Source organism: Salmo salar, chromosome ssa09 (genome assembly GCF_905237065.1).
Source record: "Salmo salar chromosome ssa09, Ssal_v3.1, whole genome shotgun sequence".
Classification (NCBI taxonomy): Eukaryota; Metazoa; Chordata; class Actinopteri; order Salmoniformes; family Salmonidae; genus Salmo; species Salmo salar.
The window spans coordinates 98,050,609-98,069,895 of NC_059450.1; the positions used below are offsets into that span (position 1 = coordinate 98,050,609).

The 19,287-nt window shown below is 42.2% G+C and overlaps 1 protein-coding gene across 1 annotated transcript in view; it reads right to left on the minus strand.

The window, feature by feature from the left end:
- LOC106612315 (catenin alpha-1) overlaps nt 1-19,287 on the minus strand; it is a 244,829-nt gene that overhangs the window by 198,065 nt on the left and 27,477 nt on the right. Inside the window, exons 5-6 of the mRNA XM_045724259.1 lie at nt 12,665-12,831; nt 2,146-2,265 (exon numbers count right to left, since the gene is read on the minus strand). Coding sequence (XP_045580215.1) covers nt 2,146-2,265; nt 12,665-12,823 — 279 coding nt within the window. The 5' untranslated portion in view covers nt 12,824-12,831. The remainder of the gene's footprint in view (nt 1-2,145; nt 2,266-12,664; nt 12,832-19,287) is intronic.

Below are 19,287 nucleotides of genomic sequence, written 5' to 3' on the forward strand. Positions count from 1 at the left end.
AGTGCCATTTACGAGGTAGAATAAACTGATGCCTTGGCATAAAGGAAATCAACATTGGCCAACGCCTCACACACACGACCGTATGGTTTCACGTTTACATTTCAGTCTACTAAAAACAGGAAGGGATATCTTTATTTACAACCTGGTTGTATCTAAACCCAAAACACCCAAATCTAAACCCAAATAGGACAATAAAACATCGGGCCCAAAACAATAGCGTGTGAGATATAATGAGCAGATTCTTCTTCTATAATCTGTGTGTATCCTACCTGAACAGCCTAGTGACGCTGCTCATTCCATTACTCAGTGATGTCACTCATCATGAAATATGAACAGCACCGACAGACCCTTTCCCCATCTCTCCATAATGGATCTGGTCACCCTGTGCTGCCTGCATACATCCTCTTTTCAATCCCTCACCTCTGGGTTTTTTTTTTTTAAAACTGCTGCTGAAATGTACAGACATTGTCCTTATTTTTTTACACCTTAAAAATTGTAGTAACAACCTTTTACATTCTGAAATTGGACGCCGTAGCTTTAAATCTCTTTTTTTTTTTGCTTGACTGCACTGAGCTACTGGCAAGAAGCATCTCCAGGTAATTACTAACATTCAGTACATTTCCATAATATTGATAAAATGAAGCCAGGTTAATTATTCTGCAACTTTATTACGTAGCTAGTGTAAGCCCAAGAGCGCCCATCTAGATATGGTTCAAATAAAAACATCCACTTTCAGCTAGACATCACGTTTACAAAGATTTGTATAACTAACCAGAAGATAGACCTCAGCCTGTCGTTTCCAAAGGGAACACAATTGGTCAAGGGGGGCAGAGCCAAGCAGGAACTAGCAAGATCCTACTGGAGCAGTCTAGCATTCGTTTGCATATTTCCGTTAGGAAACGCCTACTCGGCAACAATAACTATTTTTGACTTTCTACTCCTAGTGATATATTTTTTTTCAACTTTGGCAAAGGGCAAAGTTTACAAAAAACTTAGTTCGTAGCAGATTCTAGTTTTGGGAAAACAAAAACTGTATTGACATCAAATGTTTCATCAATGACAAAATTAGCAGAATGTCGGACAACAAAAAGACAAAACAATTTAAAATATCGATGTCACTTCATCTTCTCCCAATGCCGGGCCACTGGGCTTCTTCTCACCACCATATTTGGTAGTGAGTAGAAACATGAAGCGGATGCTTCACATTTTTACACGAGGTGAAATATGTCTCATTGATCTGTGACGTTTATGTGAGGATGCAGAAATGTTGTTTAGCTAGCTTGCTAGCAGCCTATATTATAATATGCATGACACTATAACATTACTGTACTTTTATATTCATATGGGAGGGGTAAAAGTTCATTATTGACACGCTAACGGGTTGCTTGATCATGTATAAATTAAAAATTAAAAAAAATGTAAAAAGGGGGAAAGGGGGATACCTAGTCAGTCGTACAACAATGTATTCAACTGAAAATGTGTCATCCACATTTAACCCCTCTGAATCAGAGAGGTGAGGGGCGACTGCCTTAATCAACATCCACGTCTTCAGCGCCTGGAGAACAGTGGGGTTAACTGTCTTACTCAGGGACAGAACAATAGATTTTTACCTTGTCAGCTCGGGGATTCGATCCAGCAACCTTCGGTTAGCTAGCTAGCAAGGGTTAGCTGTGTATTGTCTGCTAAAATAAACACGGTGTCTGCTTGTGGATTGTTGCATTATTCAATGTTTTAGAAGTTGCTTGGATTGTTAAATAGCTTGTGCTTACTGGCTCGTGGCTACTGTGATATGTACGGTCAATTTGAGCTGCGGACCAAGAATGTCACGTTGCAAGCCACAACGAAAGACAAGGCACGGATGAAAAGAAAATCCCTTTCGCCACTCTACTCGTCAGACTCCATCTCTCGTAGTGTAGATGGGGCCTCAGTAGGTGGCTTAGCTACTAACATCCATCTCCCATGTCTCTCCCTACAGTCTCCGACTCCCCATCACCTACCCTTCATAGCCCTTTACCAACCCGAAATGTCAGCTCCCACTCCAGCCCAGACACCTCCCTTAGAACAGACCTGACTGCTGTCTCTTGGCAGCCATCTCACTCCCAGCCATGCTCCCTGTCTCTCTCCCTCCATCAGACAGTCCAGTACCTGCTGTCTCTTGGCAGCCATCATGTTGAGTTTGTCCACCTCTGGTTTCAGGGCCTTGTACTGTATGCCCAGGTCCTGCTCTGTTCCAGCGTTACGCACCTTCACTAGGTTCTCCTCCACCTAGAGGGGTTACAGAGGAACACACGGTTTAGATAGGAACATAGGCAAGAACGTAAGAGGGGCGTTGTGGACTGGGGAATTGGAGAAATTCTCTGGGAGATGCTGGAAAGATCAGCCCTGAGAGAGTTGGATTAAAAAAATTAAAAAAATAAAAAAACCTTATTTGATCATGTAGGTTTGGAATGACCACAGAAATGAAGTCTGGAGAACAGCACGATGAACATTCAAGGTTCACCAGCGCCTCATATTCAGATCCTATGAACTATCATGTCCCAAATAAACACTATCCCCTACAAAGTGCACTAGTTCGACCAGGGCCCATAGGTTTGTGCCCTCTATGCCATAAGGCTCTGGACAAAAGTATTGCATTATATGGTAAAGGGTGCCATTTGGGACTAAGGCAAAATCTTTGCTAGGAAGGTTATTCTTTCCGTGAGTTAACACAGTCAACATGCCTCTCTCCACTCAGCAGTCCATTAAAGGCCAGTGCTTAGACTACAGTATATGGTAAATGATTCATTTGCTGCTAGCTGTTACCAGAGAAACACAGTTTGCCCTCAATCTTTACCATCAAAAAATACACACACTAGCTATATCAGCGCAAAGTGCAAAATGCATTGAGCTCTGTTAATATTTCAAATGTAAAAAGGGACTCCCATGTACATTTATGGAGGGAATTGAGCGGAAGAATTAACAAGTTATTTAAAAGGTTTAATAAAAAAATATATAAACCTTCCTGAAATACATGGACAAAAGTATGTGGACACCTGCTCGTCAAACAATATGGCATTAACATGGAGTTGGTCCCCCTTTGCTGCTATAAACAGCCCCCCACTCTTCTGGGAAGGCTTTCCACTAGATGTTGGAACATTGCTGCAGAGCATTGGTGAGGTCGGGCACTGATGTTGGGCGATTAGGCCTGGCTCGCAGTCGGCAATAAAATTCATCCCAAAGGTGTTCAATGAGATGACATCACGGGCCATGTCACAGTAACGATCTCCTAGAGGCCTAGAGATTAGCCCGGGCCAGACTCTAGATTAGCCCGGGCCAGACTCTAGATTAGCCGACTCTAGATTAGCCCGGGCCAGACTCTAGATTAGCCGACTCTAGATTAGCCGACTCTAGATTAGCCGACTCTAGATTAGCCCGGGCCAGACTCTAGATTAGCCCGGGCCAGACTCTAGATTAGCCCGGGCCAGAGGCTGCCCATATATGTTACTTTTGACCAAGGCTAACAGGTGTAGGTCTGCACAGTTCCCTCTCACACATGGAAAAACAACACCAAATAAGATGGAACAAAACTCAGCAACAACAAAAAAAGAAAACGTCCCGTTTTCAAAGATATTTGGATTTTTACGAATTAACTTCACAGATCTTCATTGTAAAGGGATTAAACAGTGTTTCCCATGCTTTTTCAATGAACCATAAACAATTCATGAACATGCACTTGTGGAACGGTCATTAACCTGTTGGGTCTAGGGGGCAGCATTTGCACGTCTGGATAAAAAAAATGTACCCGATTTAATCTGGTTACTAATCCTACCCAGTAACTAGAATATGCATATACTTATTATATATGGATAGAAAACACTCTAAAGTTTCCAAAACTGTTTGAATGGTGTCTGTGAGTATAACAGAACTCATTTGGCAGGCAAAACCCTGAGACATTTTCTGACAGGAAGTGGATACCTGATGTGTTGTATTGACTTTAAACCTATCCCATTGAAAAACACAGGGGTTTAGGAATATTTTGGCACTTCCTATTGCTTCCACTAGATGTCACCAGCCTTTACAAAGTGTTTTGAGTCTTCTGGAGGGGAGATCTGACCGAACAAGAGCCATGGAACGGTGATGTCCCATTAGACACCTGGCGCGCTACTTCATGTTGGGTACCCTCGTTCCAATACGTTATAAAAGGCTATGCATTCGTCCACCTTGAATATTATTCATGTTCTGGTTAAAAAAGGCCCTAATGATTTATGCTATACAACGTTTGACATGTTTGAACGAACGGAAATATATTTTTTCCCCTCGTTCATGACGAGAAAGTCCGGCTGGCTTACATCATGTGCTAACGAGACGGAGATTTTTGGACATAAATGATGAGCTTTTTTGAACAAAACTACATTCGTTATGGACCTGTGATACCTGGAAGTGACATCTGATGAAGAGAATCAAAGGTAATGGATTATTTACATAGTATTTTCGATTTTAGATCTCCCCAACATGACGTCTAGTCTGTATCGCAACGCGTATTTTTCTGGGCACAGTGCTCAGATTATTGCAAAGTGTGATTTCCCAGTAAGGTTATTTTTAAATCTGGCAAGTTGATTGCGTTCAAAAGATGTAAATCTATAATTCTTTAAATGACAATATAATATTTTACCAATGTTTTCTAATTTTAATTATTTAATTTGTGACGCTGACTTGACTGCCGGTTATTGGAGGAAACGATTTCCTCAACATCAATGCCATAGTAAAACGCTGTTTTTGTATATAAATATGAACTTGATAGAACTAAAAATGCATGCATTGTCTAACATAATGTCCTAGGAGTGTCATCTGATGGAGATTGTAAAAGGTTAGTGTATCATTTTAGCTGGTTTTATGGTTTTGGTGACCCTGTCTTTGACTTGACAAAACATTACACACAACTCTTGTAAATGTACTGTCCTAACATACTCTAAATTTATGCTTTCGCCGTAAAACCTTTTTGAAATCGTAAAACGTGGTTAGATTAAGGAGATGTTTATCTTTCAAATGGTGTAACATAGTTGTATTTTTGAAAAATTTGAATTTTGACATTTATTTGGATTCAAATTTGCCGCTCTTGAAATGCACCTGCTGTTGATGGAGTGCACCACAGGTGGCACGCTAGCGTCCCACCTAGCCCCAAGAGGTTAAGACACTAACAGCTTACAGACGGTAGGCAATTAAGGTCACAGTTATGAAACCTTAGGACATTAGAGAGGCCTTTCTACGGACTCTGAAAAACACAAAGAAAGATGCCCAGGGTCCCTGCTCATCTGCGTGAATGTGCCTTAGACATGCTGCAAGGAGGCATGAGGACTGCAGATGTGGCCAGGGCAATATATTGCAATGTCCGTACTGTGAGACGCCTAAGACAGCGCTACAGGGAGACAGGACGGACAGCTGATTGTCCTCGCAGTGACAGAGCACATGTAACACCTGCACAGGATCAGTACATCCGAACATCATACCTGCGGGACAGGCACAGGATGGCAACAACTACAAGAGTTACACCAGGAACACACAATCCCTCCATCAGCGCTCCACAAAAGGCTGTCCACAAAAGGCTCAGAGAGGCTGGACTGAGGCCTGTTGTAAGGCAGGTCCTCACCAGACATCACCGGCAACAACGTCGCCTATAGGCACAAACCCACTGTTGCTGGACCTGACAGGCCTGGCAAAAAAGTGCTCTTCACTAACAAGTCGCGGTTTTGCCTCACCAGGGATGATGGTCGGATTCGCATTTATCATCAAAAGAATGAGCGTTTCACCGAGGCCTGTACTCTGGAGCAGGATCGATTTGGAGGTGGAGGGTCTGTCATGGTCTGGGGTGGTGTGTCACAGCATCGTTTGACTGAGCTTGTTGTCATTGCAGACAATCAATGCTGTGCGTTACAGGGAAGACATCCTCCTCCCTCATGTGGTACCCTTCCTGCAAGCTCATCCTGACATGACCCTCCAGCATGACAATGCCACCAGCCATACTGCTCGCTCTGTGCGTGATTTCCTGCAAGACAGGAATGTCAGTGTTCTGCCATGGCCAGTGAAGAGCCCGGATCTCAATCCCATTGAGCACGTCTGGGATCTGTTGGATCGGAGGGTGAAGACTAGGCTAATTCCAACCAAAATTGTCCGGGAACTTGCAGGTGCCTTGGTGGAAGAGTGGGGTAACATCTCACAGCAAGAACTGGCAAATCTGGTGCAGTCCATGAAGAGGAGATGCACTGCAGTACTTCTTTGGGATAGGGGGCAGTATTTTCACGGCCAGATAAAAAACGTACCCGATTTAATCTGGTTACTACTCCTGCCCAGAAACTAGAATATGCATATAATTAGTATATTTAGATCGAAACTAGAGTGTTTTCTAAAACTGTTTGAATGGTGTCTGTGAGTATAACAGAACTCATATGGCAGGCCAAAACCTGAGAAGATTCCATACAGGAAGTGCCCTGTCTGACAATTTGTTGTCCTTCTGTTGCATCTCTGTGCTGTAATGTGACACTTTAAGGCTTCCATTGGCTCTCTAAAGCCGCCAGAAAGTGGAATGGGGCATATGTCTCTGGGCAAAGTACAGCAGCTCTGTGAGTGGTCAGCCTGGGGACAGTGAGACGGTCACGAGACTTCTCAATTTTTTTCTTTCAGCCTTTGAATGAATACAACGTTGCCCGGTTGGAATATTATCGCTATTTTACGAGAAAAATAACATAAAAATTGATTTTAAACAGCGTTTGACATGCTTCTAAGTATGGTAATGGAATATTTAGCATTTTTTTTGTCACGAAATGCGCTCACTACCCTTCGGATAGTGACCTGAACGCACAAACAAAACGGAGGTATTTGGATATAACTATGGATTATTTGGAACCAAAACAACATTTGTTGTTGAAGTAGAAGTCCTGGGAGTGCATTCTGACGAAGAACAGCAAAGGTAATCCAATTTTTCTAATAGTAATTCTGAGTTTAGTGAGCCCCAAACTTGGTGGGTGTCAAATTAGCTAGCCTGTGATGGCCGAGCTATGTACTCAGAATATTGCAAAATGTGCTTTCGCCGAAAAGTTATTTTAAAATCTGACATAGCGATTGCATAAAGGAGTTCTGTATCTATAATTCTTAAAATAATTATGTATTTTGTCAACGTTTATCATGAGTAATTTAATAAATTCACCGGAAGTTTCCGGTGGGTATGCTAGTTCTGAACATCACATGCTAATGTAAAAAGCTGGTTTTTGATATAAATATGAACTTGATTGAACAAAACATGCATGTATTGTATAACATAATGTCCTAGGAGTGTCATCTGATGAAGATCAAAAGGTTAGTGCTGCATTTAGCTGTGGTTTGGGTTTATGTGACATATATGCTTGCTTGGAAAATGGCTGTGTGAATATTTTTGTCCATGTACTCTAACATAATCTAATGTTTTGCTTTCGCTGTAAAGCCTTTTTGAAATTGGACAATGTGGTTAGATTAACGAGAGTCATCTTTAAAATGGTGTAAAATAGTTGATTGTTTGAGAGAATTGAATTGTGGTATTTTAGTTGGTTTTGTATTTCGCGCCGTGCGATGCCATTGGCTGTTGGCTAGGGGTTCCGCAGGCGGAACGGGGTTCCGCTAGCGGAACGTCTGTCCTCAACAGGTTAATGCAGCTGGTGGCCACACCAGATACGGACTTACTTTTGATTTTGACCCCCCCTTTGTTCAGGGACACATTATTCAATTTCTGTAAATCACATGTCTGTGGAACCTGTTCAGCTTATGTCTCAGTTTGCTGAAAATAAAACACAGTTGACAGTGAGAGAAGATTTCTTTTTTGCTGAGTTTATATTGCCTGGAGTAAACATTTAACATCTCAAGATTCAGGAACTCTGTCAATTTGATATGATTCTATAATCCACCCAGGGCATGCTCGTACAATACCCGTATGAGCATCCCAAATGGCAGCCTATTCACTATGGGCCTTGGTCAAAAAGCAGTGCTCTACTTAGGGCGCCATTTGGGACTCAGGCTCTGGAATGCACAAAGAGCAATGACGTCAGGTCTCCTGCAGTTGGCTGGCAACACCAGGGTGTCCAGAGAATATCAGGGCTGACTGACCTCAGAGACTTAGATATAGCTGAGCACTGACTCAGTCTGGATGGGTCTTAAAAACGGCACCCGTTGCCCTATACAGCGCCCTTCTTTTGAACAGAGCCCATGTGGAATAGGCACGGCATAGGAAATAGGGTGCCATTCCTGGTACGGCCCCTGGTCAAAAGTAGTGCACTACATAGAGAACATGTTGCCATTTGGGACACAACCCAAGTATCTGGAAGGCGCTAACCCAGTGAAGTGGTGGGTTATAAACAGAGGCATGATAAGATAAAGTAAAGTCGAAGAACTCAATGTTAAGGGCCAGTATGGGATTTTTTTATAACCCCAACTAGAACACAGGGTGGGGGCTTAGCCCACAATGCAATACCACACATAGCTGTGGAGGCTTCCTCACCTCAAGAGTAGAAACTAATGCTTTTCTATCAAATCTCTTTCTGCTTAGTTCCACAGCAAATCATAGCATTTCTGTAGAGGCCCAGGCCCGTATTCATAAAGCGTCTCACAGTAAAGAGTGCTGATCTAGCTGTCCATATCATTTATGATCTTAAAACTGATCCTAGATCTTCACCCGGAGGTCCGAGACAAATACAGTAATTTCCTTTTCAACCTGATGTCCTGTCTGAGCTTGTCGAATGACAGACGTCTTCCATTTTACAACCTAGCTATAAAAAAATAAAAAAAGTGACTCCACTTCATCGTTGACGTTTTAGACACAATGACTTCACTGTCTGGCTGTGTTGTGTAATTATAAAATCAGAACAGGTAATATATGTAGTGATCGGAGGGTTTAGAAAATATATGGCTACGTCCCAAATGGGGCCCTGGCTGGTCAAAAGTAGTGCACTACCCCTATGGGGCCCTGGCTGGTCAAAAGTAGTGCACTACCCCTATGGGGCCCTGGCTGGTCAAAAGTAGTGCACTACCCCTATGGGGCCCTGGCTGGTCAAAAGTAGTGCACTAAATAGAAAGGCTTAGTCCTCTATAGGTACCCTACGACAGATGATAAACAAGGCCGTCTCTGTTGACTGCAGGTGCGAGGGCTCCTTGTGGTCAGGATTTCGTTTCATTGTTCACAGCAATAATGAACTGAAGTACAGGTAAAGAGATGGAAAATCACAGAAGACCTTGTTTGAAATGTAGGCCTTTAGCCAAGATACCAGAACGTTAGATTGAGTCAAGCTAATTATTTATCTCCAAAAACAGTTAGACACGTGTTTCTTTAAAAAGGTACAGCTGAACTTAAGGTTATTTATATATTCCTATTTTCTTCGATGCAATAAAGAATGTCTAAGTTATTCATAAGCTAGTTAAATAGTTTAACCTTCAACTATATGGAACTTCTGTCATATCCACAGGAGCCCACTTTAGTCGTGTGTGTGTGTGTGTGTGTGTGTGTGTGTGTGTGTGTGTGTGTGTGTGTGTGTGTGTGTATGACGCATCACTATGCTATTAGCTACCTCAAAACGTGACTCAAAGCCAGAGAGACGGTTTAGAATGCTGGAAGGTACAGTTGAAGTCGGAAGTTTACATACACTTAGGTTGGAGTCATTAAAACTCATTTTTCAACCACTCCACAAACCTCTTCTTAACCTGTTAGGGCTAGGGGGCAGCATTTGCACGTCTGGATAAAAAAAATGTACCCGATTTAATCTGGTTACTAATCCTACCCAGTAACTAGAATATGCATATACTTATTATATATGGATAGAAAACACCCTAAATTTTCTAAAACTGTTTGAATGGTGTCTGTGAGTATAACAGAACTCATTTGGCAGGCAAAACCCTGAGACATTTTCTGACAGGAAGTGGATACCTGATGTGTTGTATTGCCTTTAAACCTATCCCATTGAAAAACACAGGGGCTGAGGAATATTTTGGCACTTCCTATTGCTTCCACTAGATGTCACCAGCCTTTACAAAGTGTTTTGAGTCTTCTGGAGGGAGATCTGACCGAACAAGAGCCATGGAACAATGATGTCCCATTAGACACCTGGCACGCGAGTTCATGTTGGGTACCCTCGTTCCAATACGTTATAAAAGAGTATGCATTCGTCCACCTTGAATATTATTCATGTTCTGGTTAAAAAAGGCCCTAATGATTTATGCTATACAACGTTTGACATGTTTGAACGAACGTAAATATTTTTTTCCCCTCGTTCATGACGAGAAGTCCGGCTGGCTTAGATCATGTGCTAACAAGACGGAGATTTTTGGACATAAATGATGAGCTTTTTTGAACAAAACTACATTCGTTATGGACCTGTGATACCTGGAAGTGACATCTGATGAAGAGAATCAAAGGTAATGGATTATTTACATAGTATTTTCTTTAGATCTCCCCAACATGACGTCTAGTCTGTATCGCAACGCGTATTTTTCTGGGCGCAGTGCTCAGATTATTGCAAAGTGTGATTTCCCAGTAAGGTTATTTTTAAATCTGGCAAGTTGATTGCGTTCAAGAGATGTAAATCTATAATTCTTTAAATGACAATATAATATTTTACCAATGTTTTCTAATTTTAATTATTTAATTTGTGACGCTGACTTGACTGCCGGTTATTGGAGGGAAACGATTTCCTCAACATCAATGCCATAGTAAAACGCTGTTTTTGGATATAAATATGAACTTGATAGAACTAAAAATGCATGCATTGTCTAACATAATGTCCTAGGAGTGTCATCTGATGGAGATTGTAAAAGGTTAGTGCATCATTTTAGCTGGTTTTATGGTTTTGGTGACCCTGTCTTTGACTCGACAAAACATTACACACAACTCTTGTAAATGTACTGTCCTAACATACTCTAAATTTATGCTTTCGCCGTAAAACCTTTTTGAAATCGTAAAACGTGGTTAGATTAAGGAGATGTTTATCTTTCAAAGGGTGTAAAATAGTTGTATGTTTGAAAAATTTGAATTTTGACATTTATTTGGATTCAAATTTGCCGCTCTTGAAATGCACCTGCTGTTGATGGAGTGCACCACGGGTGACACGCTAGCGTCCCACCTAGCCCATAGAGGTTAAACTATAGTTTTGGCAAGTCTGTGTTAGGACATCTACTTTGTAAATGACACAAGTAATTTTTCCAACAATTGTTTACACAGATTATTTCACTGTATCACAATTCCAGTGGGTCAGAAGAAGTTTACATACACTAAGTTGACTGTGCCTTTAAACAGCATGGAAAATTCCAGAAAATGATGCCATGGCTTTAGAAGCTTCTGATAGGCTAATTGACATCATTTGAGTCAATTGGAGGTGTACCTGTAGATGTATTTCAAGGCCTACCTTCAAACTCAGTGCCTCTTTGCTTGACATCATGGGAAAAGCAAAAGAAATCAGCCAAGACCTCAAAAAAACAATTGTAGACCTCCACAAGTCTGGTTCATCCTTGGGAGCAATTTCCAAAACGCCTGAAGGTACCACGTTCATCTGTACAAACAATAGTACAAAAGTATAAACACCATGGGACCACGCAGCCGTCATACCGCTCAGGAAGGAGACGCGTTCTGTCTCCTAGAGATGAACGTACTTGTGCGAAAAGTGCAATCAATCCCAGAACAGAAAATGACCTTGTGAAGAAGCTGGAGGAAACGGGTACAAAGTATCTATATCCACAGTAAAACGAGACCTATATCAATATAACCTGAAAGGCCGCTCAGCAAGGAAGAAGCCACTGCTCCAAAACCGCCATAAAAAAGCCAACCTACGGTTTGCAACTGCACATGGGGACAAAGATCGTACTTTTTGGAGAAATGTCCTCTGGTCTGATTAAACAAAAATAGAACTGTTTGGCCATAATGACCATTGTTATTTTTGGAGGAAAAAGGGGGAGGCTTGCAAGCCGAAGAACATCATCCCAACCGTGAAGCACGGAGGTGGCAGCATCATGTTGTGGGGGTGCTTTGCTGCAGGAGGGACTGGTGCACTTCCCAAAATAAATAGATGGCATCATGAGGTAGGAAAATGATGTGGATATATTGAAGCAACATCTCAAGACATCAGTCAGGAAGTTAAAGCTTGGTCGCAAATGGGTCGTCCAAATGGACAATGACCCCAAACATACTTCCAAAGTTGTGGCAAAATGGCTTAAGGACAACAAAGTCAAGGTATTGGAGTGGCCATCACAAAGCCCTGACCTCAATCCTATAGAAAATGTGGGCAGAACTGAAAAAGCGTGTGTGAGCAAGGAGGCCTACAAACCTGACTCAGTTACACTAGCACTGTTAGGAGGAATGGGCCAAAATTCACCCAACTTATTGTGGGAAGCTTGTAGAAGGCTACCTGAAACGTTTGACCCAAGTTCAACAATTTGGCTAAGGTGTATGTAAACTTCCGACTTTAACTGTACATGACTAGATACCTCACAATGTGACTCAAAGCCAGAGAGACGGTTTATAATTATTTAGTAATCCATAACCTGTGCACGTCTCACCACCAGTGCACGTTTCTCTGTGTGTCCCCCTCACCAGTTTGAGCTGCAGCAGCTTGTAGACAGACATGTCAGCCAGCACCAGCAGGTGTGCATGCACGTGTGTGTGTGTGTGTGTGTGCCTCACCAGTTTGAGCTGCAGCAGCAGCTTGTAGACATCAGACATGTCAGCCAGCACCAGCAGGTGAGTGACAGCAGAGAGGAGGGCCCTGGCGGCACGGACCATGTTACCCCTCTTTACCGAGGAACAGGGGTCCTCTGCAAACTCTCCTGATGCCTGCTTCATGGATTCACCTGTGGGACAAAAGAAGGAACGACAGGACATTACAATTTGACAGTTAGGACACGTTAAAAAGAGTTCGTCCCAAATGAAACCCTATATAAAAAGAAAGCATTGTCCCCGACAGAACTGCACAAAGGGCCTTGATGGAAAAAGTAGTGCACTGTGTAAAAAGGGGAATAGGGTGCTTACACAGGCATGTTAAAGTGAAGGAGCGTTAGGGGAGACCAGCTCCACTGTGTGCGAGTGAGTGAGTGAGAACCGCTGACAGTCTTAATTGGATGCATTTATTAACATAAAATCAACCAGAGAGCACCTCAGGGCAGAGTGAAGAGTGAGGAAGATATTCCATTGACTCAGTGGGTTGGAGCTCAGTGTTAAAGAAGCAATCTGGGATTCGAACAACAAAAGTCACCCCGTCACTTGTTTAGGTTAACATCTGAGGTACATGGGGCTGGGGAATCTCAACCAATCTCAGACTAACTATCCATGAGATCAAAATTGTGTGTGTGTCTATATATAATTGAGATGGTTTGGGATGAGTTGGTCGCGGAGTGAAGGAAAAGCAGCCAACAAGTGCTCAGCATGTGGGAACTCCTTCAAGACCGCTGGAAAAGCATTCCAGGTGAAGCTGGTTCAGAGAATGCCAAGAGTGTGTAAAGCTGTCATCAAGGCAAATGGTGGCTACTTTGAAGAATGTCAAATATATTTTTATTTGTTTATCACTTTTCAGGTTACTACATGATTCCATGTCTGTTACTTTATAGTTTGTCATCACTATTATTGTACAATGTAGAAAATAGTAAAAAAAAAAAAAAACTGGAATAAGTAGGTGTCCAAACTTTTGACTGGTACTGTGTGTGTGTGTGTGTTGTTTAATCAGAGCATTGTCATCAGGACTGGCCACCCCTCTTAGCCTGGTTCCTCTAGGTTTCTTCCTAGGTTCCGGCCTTTCTAGGGAGTTTTTCCTAGCCACCGTGCTTCTACACCTGCATTGCTTGCCGTTTGGGGTTTTAGGCTGGGTTTCAGAATAGCACTTTGTGACATCAGCTGATGTAAGAAGAGCTTTATAAATACATTTGATTGTGTGCCTGCCTGCCTCTTGACGTCTTTTTAAAAGCAGCCAGTCACTAACTGCTTCTCACGTGTTGTATCCGTCTTTGTGTCTACATATTCATTCATGGATAAAGTGACGTGTGCCTGGCTGGCAGCGTTTCCCCGATATCTACCTTGGCACAGGCCTAGCGGTAGGCCGTCTAGTACTAAAACTGAAAACAAGCCTAGATAAATCATTTTAATACGAGCACCCATAAATGGCATTTTGAGAAGGCTTTGTGTCCTACCAATGAAGAAATACCTAGAGTAGCTAATCTTATCCAAACCATTTAATCTAAACTATTTACCAATTGGCTTAGCTAGTCTGTTGGTTCGTAGCGTTTGCTAAGATTAACAACAAAATACTCTAATTGCTAGCCTTAGCTGGTATACAACTCCCTCCGTCCACCCGTCTGTCTCATCCTCTCAAAACTCAGAAATAATTACCCATGAACCTCTGCTCCTCCGCGGGCAGTGTCACGCAAATATAGGCATGCTGCTACTAATGTCAGCCCCAGAAAACACTCCCTCTCCCTGCCAGCCCAGAAGTACTTTGAGGGAGAAAATGTAACTTCCTTTTAATCATCATATTCCACTTTCCTCCCCTAGCCACCAAGTGAGTCGCTAATGGCACCCTATAAAGTGCCTTACTATGAGCCCTGGTCAAAAGGTAGTACACAATATAGGGCGAAATTTGGGGCGCATCCACAATAGGCCCACTGCTGGGCCTGATACCAGTAAAGGCCTCAGAGCAGAGCATAGTAGAGGGTGGATGGGATCCAGGCTAAGAGTTAATTGCATTAGAATGTCATTTGAGATGAAGAGGAGAAAAGGATGAGGGAGATGAGAAGGGCATGAGGGGGAGGAGAAAGGCAGTCTGACAGAGTAAGTCCAAACTCCCACACACAGGCAGTGACCTAGGCCTAACACATACAGCCAATGGCCTCACACACACACACACACACACTGGTGGAAAAAGTACCCAATTGGGAGTGGCCGCAATCTACTCCAGAGATAGCCTGCAAAGTTCTGTCATACTTTCCAGGTCTATGCCCAAACAGTTCGAGCTTCTAATTAAAAAAATTAATCTCTCCAGAAATAAGTCTCAGTGTTGCCGCCTGTTATAGACCCCCCTCAGCTCCCAGCTGTGCCCTGGACACCATACGTGAATTGATTGCCCCCATCAATCTTCAGAGTTTGTCCTACAATCTAAGCTAGATGCCCTCAGTCTCACACAAATTATCAAGGAAACCACCAGATACAAACCTAAATCCGTAAACATGGGCACCCTCATAGATATTATCCTGACCAACTTGCCCTCCAAATACTCCTCTGCTGTTTTCAAATCAGGATCTCGGCGATCACTGCATCCGTAAAGGGTCTGCGGTCAAACGACCACCCCTCACTGTCAAACGCTCCCTAAAACACTTCTGCGAGCAGGCCTTTCTAATCGACCTGGCCGGGGTATCCTGGAATGATATTGACCTCATCCCGTCAGTGGGGGATGCCTGGTCGTTCTTTAAAAGTAATTTCCTCACCATCTTAAATAAGCATGCCCCTTTCAAAAAATGTAGAACTAAGAACAGATATAGCCATTGGTTCACTCCAGACCTGACTGCCCTTGACCAGCACAAAAACATCCTGTGGCGGACTGCACTAGCATCGAATAGTCCCCGCGATATGAATCTTTTCAGGGAAGTCAGGAATCAATACACGCAGTCAGGAAAGCAAAGACTAGCTTTTTCAAACAGAAATTTACATCCTGTAGCTCTAACTCCAAAACCATTTGGGACACTAAAGTCCATGGAGAATAAGAGCACCTCCTCCCAGCTGCCCACAGCACTGAGGCTAGGTAACACTGTCACCACCGATAAATCCACGATAACCGAGAATTTCAATCAGCATCTCTACAGCTGGCCATGCTTTCCTTCTGGCTACCCCTACCCCGGCCAACAGCTCCGCACCCCCCACAGCTACTTGCCCGAGCATTCCCAGCTTCTCCTTCACCCAAATCCAGATAGATGTTCTGAAAAAGCTGCAAAACCTGGACCTGTACAAATCAGCTGGGCTAGACAATCTGGACCCTCTCTTTCAAAAATTATCCACCGCCATTGTTGCAACCCCTAGTACCAGTCTGTTCAACCTCTTTCGTATTGTCCGAGATCCCTAAAAATTGGAAAGCTGCCACGGTCATCCCCCTCTTCTAAAGTCTTCGAAAGCCAAGTCAACAAACAGATCACTGACCATTTCGAATCCCACCGTACCTTCTCCGCTGTGCAATCCGGTTTCCGAGCTGGTCACAGGTGCACCTCGGCCACGCTCAAGGTTTTGTTACCAAAGCCCCATATACCACTGCGACCTGTATGCTCTAGTCGGCTGGCCCTCGCTACATATTCGTCGCCAGACCCACTGGCTTCAGGTCATCTATAAGTCGATGCTAGGTAAAGCTGTGCCTTATCTCAGCTCACTGGTCACCATAGCAGCACCCACCCGTAGCACGCGCTCTAGCAGGCATCTCTCACTGGTCATCCCCAAAGCCAACACTTCCTTTGGCTGCCTTTCCTTCCAGGTCTTTGCTGCCAATGACTGGAACGAATAAAAAAATAAAATAAAAATAAAAAATAAATCACTGAAGCTGGAGACATATTTCCCTCACTAACTTCAAACATCAGCTAACCGATCGCTGCAGCTGTACATAGCCCATCTGTAAATAGCCCACCCAATCTACCTACCTCATCCCCATTGTTTTTATTTACTTTCTTCTCTTTTGCACACCAGTATTTCTACTTGCACATCATCATCTGCACATCCATCACTCCAGTGTTAATTTGCTAAATTGTAACTACTTCCCTACTATTGCCTACCTCCTCACACTGTATGTAGACTCTTTTCTATTGTGTTATTGACTGTACGCTTGTTTATCCCATGTGCAACTCTGTTGTTTGTGTCGCACTGCTTTGCTTTATCTTGGCCAGGTCGCAGTTGTAAATAAGAACTTGTTCTCAACTGGCCTACCTGGTTAAATAAAGGTGAAATAAAATAAATAAAAATACTTGAGTAAAAGTAATCTTCATAGAAACAGACTCAATGAAAAGTTTCCAGTAAAATAGAGTAAAAGTCTACAAATATTTTATTTTAAATACACTTAAGTATTTTTGAAATAACATTAATTTTTATACTTAAGTATCAAAAGTATAAATCATTTCAAAATCTGTATATTAGGCAAACCAGACAGCACGATTTGTATTTTTTTTTCCTAGATAGTCAGGGGCACACCAACACTCAAACATATTTTACAAACAAAGCATGTGTTTAGTGAGTCCTCCAGATCAGAGGCAGTAGGGATGACCAGGCATGTTCTCTTGATAAGTGCGTGAATTTGCGTGAGTTTTCCTGTCCTGCCAAGCATTCAAAATGTAACGAGTACTTTTTGGGTGTCAGGGAAAATGTATGAAGTAAAAAGTACATTATTTTCTTTAAGAATGAAGTAAAAGTTGCCAAATAAATAGTACAGATACCCCCCAAAACACAACTCACGTAGTACTTTAAAGTATTTTTACACCACTGCACAGCAAACATCATAAGATTCTGCTGGCGACCCAACACACAACCAGTTAAAAAAGGTGAAATCCATGACAAAGGCTTGCTGTCTGATTCATCCAGCACCACGTTTTGTCCCACCACTAACAAACAGTGAACTGGGAACAAAAGATGTTCCTGGCCTCACACTATTATATAGACAAGTAGACTCAGTTTAATGCACAAGACACATGTACTTCGTGTTACAGCTGAATTAGCCTACATGCCAGAAAACACTGCTTTCCACACCATCAACACATACTGCTTGATATTCGCTCTCTAAACTGACAACTTAAAGTCAAACTAAACCAACGCGGCACAACGCAGCGCAGCGTTGTCTTGTTATAATAATACAGACCTAGGCCTGTGATAATATCAGATCATATCTCATTTTAAAAATCATGCATTTTTTTTGCTTACCTCTTTGTTGAGCAAATCTTTTTCTGTTAGGTACTATGCAGTGCACACACCACCTTCCGCACTCAACTTCAGCAAGATATGTCGTAGTTTCCTCGTAGGCCTATTTGGCGGGGAAATTGAAGCCAGCTGTATAGCCTATTGCCCGTTTCAGTCTTTAAAACAATTTCCATCTTTTCATTAAATCATGCATAGTTGTGCTTTATATGGCCTAAAATAAAAGTTCATATGGCAAGCATATTATCCATAGGCTACAGGATACCAAATTTATATCAGTTATGAAACTATTACATATCACGCGGGTGGGAGGGGGGGAATAGATCCGGCTAAAGGTCCACATTTGAACGTTTCAATAAAATTAAAACTGTCACAACTATAGAAATGGAAACATTGTGATTTTAGTGACGACAGCCTCTGGTTAAAGGGTTAGGTTATACTGGGCTCAGTCATCATTCAAATCAAGTCACAATTATCAGCTTTGAAATTAACATCAGTGAGCAGGCTTTCCCATTGGAGGAGAGACATGGGTAGGCCTACCAACAGAAAATGACTGAAATCTGGACCACAGCAATCCAATGTTCATACAAAATGTCTGCCTTTTTCCCCCTACATTTTTAACAGTCTAATAAAATCCATTTAATATAGGACCATCACAAAATCCATTTGGATTAAATATCTTTTCATTTGGTCTCATTATGATATCGAAAATCCAGGCCTTTTCAAATGAACATTAGACTGAGTTGAGTATCTAAGCTATTATTCTAAAAGGGGAAGTTCAACTTTAGGGCAAGAGCATCTTTTAAAAACTAGTTTTATACTCCTCATGTCTTAATAATATGAGAATATAGTACATTTTTGTTTTAAAAATCAACATCTGTCCATCTCTCCCATTCTCAAGCAAAAAACACAAAACATGCATGAGCAATTCACAAGACTAACATTGGAACGCTGTGACGTGATGCCCTACCCTGGCTATAGGGGACATCCAGGTGAAGACATTGAATAAAATGAATTACAAGGATATAAAAAGCTTTTTACCTTTTAACTATACAGGAAAACGGGTTAAAGTCTATCCTTTTCATAACGCATGAGAAATCAATACAATCCAGAAAAACCTAGTGTGCTGTTCACTTTACTGTCATTTGGGGCGGGGGGGTGTTAAGCAATTAAGTCAGCTGAAACATGGATTGTGTATGTGTGCCATTCAGAGGGTGAAAGGGGCAAGAAAACATTTTAGTGCCTTTGAACAGGGTATGTTAGTAGGTGCCAGGTCGATTTGTGTCAAAAACTGTGACGCTGCTGGGTTTATCCACACTCAAGTTTCCTGCATAGATTCTACAAGTGTCTGGAACTTCCTGGGTTGAAATTTTATATATATC